At 34.5% G+C, this 5865-nt stretch overlaps 1 protein-coding gene across 1 annotated transcript; it reads right to left on the bottom strand.

Moving 5' to 3' along the window:
* Positions 1–2256: 2256 nt before the first annotated feature.
* On the bottom strand, positions 2257–5023 carry LOC131148105 (probable methyltransferase TCM_000331). Its single transcript, XM_058097838.1, has 4 exons — positions 4949–5023; positions 4293–4733; positions 3773–4027; positions 2257–2637 (listed from the first exon to the last, which is right to left on the bottom strand). The coding sequence occupies exons 1-4, from the start codon at positions 5021–5023 to the stop codon at positions 2257–2259; spliced, it is 1152 nt and encodes a 383-aa protein (XP_057953821.1).
* Positions 5024–5865: the final 842 nt, after the last annotated feature.

Genomic DNA, 5865 nt, shown 5'->3' with positions numbered 1-5865 from the left:
ACAAAGGAATGTATTCTACAAATAAGGAAAATGAGACGAAGAGTTCCTTTGCCTTAGCAGTAGGACAGTTTGATGTATGCATGCGTTGCACAAGAAGATACTAGCCTATCCAGTTCAGCTTGTAGTAGCGATTAGGGTCAAATCCAGGAAGAGAGCAAAGGAATGCAGTGAAGGGATCATGCAGGGTATCTTCGAGGCACTTGCAGATTTGAGACTTGGTTGGGAAACGGACAACCATTGTTAGTGGCTACACATATGCAGATATGGCTGGGATTTGGACACTCGTAAGTCTACTTGGGCTATTTGATAACTTTTGCAGGAGGGGCATAACTGGCAATCGAGACTTTAGAAGTGCCCATGACTCGTTCTACGACAGAGGCATAGTTCATTGCAGCAACAGAAGTGACTAAAGCGGTTGTTGTGGGCGAAGAAGTATTGAGAGAACTTGGTTCGAGAATCGCGGTAGTGTTGTTTTGTGATAGCCAGAGTGCTTATTTTTATGCTAAAATTCCCAATTTCCGATGCAAGAGTCGAAGCACATTGATGTACATACCATTGGATCAAGAAATGGTGTTGAACGATAAAGTTTTATGGAACTTAAGAACGGTGCATCCACCTTGACATGATAATGGTTCTGGAAAAAGAAAGGAGAAAACATATGTTTTGACAAAGACACTAAACTAAGGGAGAAGCTTGAAGTTTTGGTTTGTTCGAGGGATCCGCCGGGAAGGTTGGTTCCCTTCACATAATTGGAAAGGTGGAGATTTGTTGGGTTATTTTCTTCCATGTGGAGGAAAGCCTAAGTGGGCTTTATTAAAAGTCCAAAGCCCAGCCCTTTTAGTGTGAAAACCTAAAGGAAGTTATAAAAAGAGAGGAGAGAAGAGAGGAGTCGTCACTTCTCAAAAGAAAGAAAGAAAAACATGATTTTTCTTATACTGCTCAGATTTCATCAAGACTCTGATCCTGCTTCGTTTGTAGTTCGATCGAGCTGAAATTTGGAGGAGAGGTTCATGACTCAAGGAGCTACAATCTGATCGGTGGAGATCAAATTTGGAGCTCAGGAGTTGGGATTTTTGCTTGTGAACAGTAATCACAAATTTGGTATATTCTCTCCAATTCTCTTTATCTTTGCCAAGATTGTTGATATCTTGATGAAAGATATTTGTATCCTCTAATTACGATTAGAGAAGACTTTGTGTACCTATTATTTGATTGATAGTGGAGATTTTAACTGGACTAGGTCCCGTGGTTTTTCTTTCTCACACTGGGAAAGTTTTCCATGTAAAAAATTGCTTGTGTTCTTGTGACTTGGTGTGATTGATTATTTCTCTTATTATTTCCAGCATGTATAAAAGTAGAGATACACTATATTTGCTTGCATATAGGGAGAAGAATTATTCCGCTGTAATTGTTTATTGATATCTCTTCCAACACAAATGACAACAATTGTATAAGAGAATCAGTTATATGGTTTATAGTGTCTTGCCCTTGTATTTCTATATAAAATTGAAAAAAAAAAAAAATTTAAGCATTTCATTTTTTTTATTTTCCCAAATTTCTTCACCAAGGACGACGTCATTCTCTGCTCACAGCGATGTCCGTAGCCATGAATGTTCACAGTAATGTCTTGTGTTGATGAATGATGATGACAGTGAGCAGAGCAGGAACCTAGCTCAACAAGACAACCTTGAATTATTTTAAAATAATAATATTATTGCCAAATCACATGGCTGATCGTTCACACTTACTGCAACTCGCATAAACTCAAGCACTTAATGCACCATATTAATTAATGAACAAGAGAAATGATATGTTTAGAGTTTGTTTATTTGAAAAAAAGAATTTTATTTTTTAAAAAAATTATGAAACTGTCGCTTTATTTTTAAAATTTTAAGATCCAAATAAAATATAAAAATAATTTCTCATTGTTTTGTTATTATTATTTTTCTATATATATGTTATAAAAAAGAAAAAAAAAAAAGACGGCTTTTTTTAATTTTTGTAAAATGTTTGAAGTAAAAAAAACTATTTCATAAAATTAAAGAAAGGCTATTTTAGTGTGAAAGATGATTTTTCAACATCACCTTATTTTCTAATTTTTTAAGATTTATGTAAAAATATTAAAATAGCAAAAAATATTAAAAATTTATCGTATGGGCTTAAAATTTTTAAATTTTAAAAATAAAGTGACAGTTTTACAACAGTTTTAAAGCATAGAAATAAAAAATAAACTATTTACCAAATCCTTACCTTTTGTTAAATATTTTCTTTCCTAATTAATGAAACGACGACGTTGGTGTATTTGGTCCTCTCAAGGGACAGATGGTGCGCAATGCGCTCTGCGAACGTGGTGAACAAGCGATCCACGATGGCGTCGCCAAAACGGGCAGCCAGCATGGGCTCCGTAACCGCTCTTATGCTACTCGCCACGTTTAACCCGCTTCTAAACGGGGCGAACACCAAACTTTTGGGGTCTTCCTCCTCGACGTCGTCGTTTGGATCCCAGATGACTTCAAATGTCTCCATCTTATCTAGATGGAAAGACCCTTCCTCTTCCATTATTGACTTCACTTCTCCCTTGTACGGCGTATAATATGGGATATTAAATGAGTCCACCATCCCCTCTTCCACCAATCCCTAAAAAATCAAATAAATTATTAATAATTTTAAGAGTTGAAACATTTTAAATAGAAAAATAAATAAATAAAAAATATATATAGAGTAAGAGTTATTAGTTTTTTTTGTGTGTTTTTAGTGAGATTAATTATTAATTAAATCATGATAAAAACATATCAACTTAACTTCTTGATCAATGAAAAAGATGGAAAATATAAAATTACAACAATATATCATTTTAACATGGAAGTAAACATTAATTACATTGAAACATTGAAAATACAAAAAAATTTAAGTATAACTTTTTATATGTTTTAAGTGTAATTAATTACTAATTAAATCACTTAAAATATTGCTGAACTTAACTTCCCTGATCAACCAATAATTTTAACAGTGGGAAGGAATTATTTAAAGAAATAATCAAATTTGTTTAATCAAAGGGAAAAATTTTCACCATCAGTTGTTGAAGATGATTCCGCAATCCTAAAGGGAGGCTAGCAGTAGGACTCTCTTTTTCAGTTTTTCTATTGGAGGTCGAGTTCCCATGTAAAAAAAAAAAAGATGACAAGAAAATTAAGAATAAAAGAGGGAAAAGAAGATGAGTCCTAATACAAATAATATTTAGGTATAACTTGTTTTTAGTGAAATTAATTGTTATATATATGTATTTCAATAATTAGTTTTGACAATAATATCATAATTTAACAGATTATTTTATATTATTTATTTAACATAATTGAAAAATATTAATAAATTTATATGAATAATATAATATATATGAAGTACGTAAAACTTTTAAAAATTATTATGGACACACACACACACACATATATATATATATATATATATATTACATTATTTATTTTTATTTTTTTAAAGGTCCAGCCTCCTGAGTCAAGCGTGAGTATTTGGTTTAAACTATTTATTTATTTATTTTTATTATTATTTTTTAATGTCTGCTGTCAGAGAAAAAAAAACTCTTAGCACCTTAGTTGAGAATCATATGCCCACATGCCGAACAGAGAGACGAAATAAAAATAAAAATAAAAAGAGAAAAGAAAATGCAAAGAAGAAGCCGCCTGCAGCTGCCAGCAACTTGTTTAATATAGCGTAATGTAGTATAATTTAATGCAATATAAAAATTGATACTAAAAACCTCATTGGTCAAGTCCAGGAGTGATTCTGCTAGTAATTCCCAAAGTCGACAAGCATCGTTGGTGGTGGGATCTTCAGTACTTCTGCCAATAAGCGTGAGAACCATGCCTCCTCCACCTACCACTTCCTTTGATCGCAATCTTAAAAATAATGAGAAATCTTTTTCAAATTGTTCCAAATATACTTTGAACACGTTGGGTGGACTTGTCCTCCCCATGTATATGTTCCCTTTGTTATTTGTCAGTCCTTCAGGAACCTATTGAAAAAAACCAAATCTAATTAGAAAGCAGTGCAACTGCAAAAGGATAATTATAAGAACGAAGACATAAGCTTAAAAATCAATGTAATTAGAAATTAAGTGTTCCAAATATTATGTGGAAGAATCATTATCATAAGTGTTTTTTTCATTGAAAAAAGATTAATGAGAAAGATCGACTTGATCTAGAGGTTTTGTTTCATTTTATAGGAGAAAAATTAAGGACATGCATTATGAACGTGTGAGTACTGATGAGAAAGCTTACTTTGGAGAGCCAATGAAGGCTGTAAGAAGAATGAACGAAATGCAGACTGCTGCTGGGAAACAGCCTCCCGTAGAATGAACCGGCCGCCGCCGATATGAACACCCGCCCTGAGCTGTACTCGCCATTAATGTCTCCGGCGGCCTTCGCTTTCTCCGCCAGCTTTTCGTAAAAATCCGGCAGCGATTTAAAAACCGAGTTGAAATCATTTCCAGGAAGATCGTTGAGAAACACTTCCAACTCCGGCGCCGATTGTGGGCACAGTTCATGAATCACGTCTAAAATTTCAGAAACAAACAGAAGGGTGTTGGGGCCAGAGGAGCAACCCAGATCTGCTATTCTAATACAGCTGTTACTTGGAAAGCTGAAGGTGGTGGTGGTGGTTCTGTACAGGCCTTTGATGGCTCCTTCCACAATGGGCCTCGCTTTCTGTATCACTGTTTTCTGCATATGCAACTACGCGACATTATAATCAATTCTTAAGAGAAATAAATTAATGACCATTTTTCATGGCTTCTCTACGCGGAAAAAAAAAAAAAAAAAGGAAAAAAATTAAATGATCATTTAAAGACGAATAACAGAGAGTCAACAAAAGAAGCTAAATGTGCGTGTGTGTGTGTGAGAGAGACAGAGAGAGAGAGAGAGTGGAAGAGAGAGACCTGAAGGAGTGAGTTATTGGCATAGCTGGTTTTTCCAAATCCTCCATTCATCAGAGGAACGCTCTGGGTTGCCATTCCTCCTGTCTGTCTGCCTTGCGTGGTCACCTCTCATACCCTCATGTTTCATCTTGCTTATATTGAGCATGTTCTGTCTTTATTTGGGAACGAATTATTAGGTTGGTTTTCCTAACATCCTCATGTTCTGTCTTTATTTGAGAACGAATTGTTCGGTTGGTTTTCCTAACATCCTCATGTTCTATCTTTATGTGAGACCGAATTATTAGGTTGGTTTTCCTAACGCGAGGATGTTTTATATATTTAACTAAAGTTTTGAATAATTTTAGATAATTTTAATATATATCATGACATATATTAAACTCTCATGACATATATTAAAGTCTCCACAATACTAGCATAGAAGATCTTTGACACGTCCTGAATTTCCTCATCCGTACTTGCGCAATCTGAAGTAGACAAGTTAAAATGATTCGCTAAAGGTGTACTCACTCGTCTTGCATCAGTCATGCTAAACCTCTCCAGCACCTTATGCACGTAACCGTCCTGAGATAGACATAATCTCCCTACAGTTTTGTCACGGCAAATCTCCATCCCAAGTATTTTCTTGGCCAAGACAAGATTTTTTATGTCAAATTTCTTATACAACGGGTTCTTTAACTGATTCACCTCAGTTAAATCTTTTACAACTATCAACATATCATCGACGTACAATAATAAGAAAATAAGTGAGCCACCATCAAGTTTGTTCACATATACGCAGCAACCATACTCACACACCTTTTGTAGCCAATCTTGATCATGTAGGAATCAAACCGTTTATACCATTGCATTGGATACTGTTTTAGCCCATATAAAAATTTCTTCAACCTGCAAATTAGATTTTTCTTTTCTTGATTCAA

This window comes from Malania oleifera, chromosome 2 (assembly GCF_029873635.1).
Source record: "Malania oleifera isolate guangnan ecotype guangnan chromosome 2, ASM2987363v1, whole genome shotgun sequence".
NCBI lineage: Eukaryota > Viridiplantae > Streptophyta > Magnoliopsida > Santalales > Ximeniaceae > Malania > Malania oleifera.
This window is presented reverse-complemented; position numbering and strand designations above follow the sequence as displayed.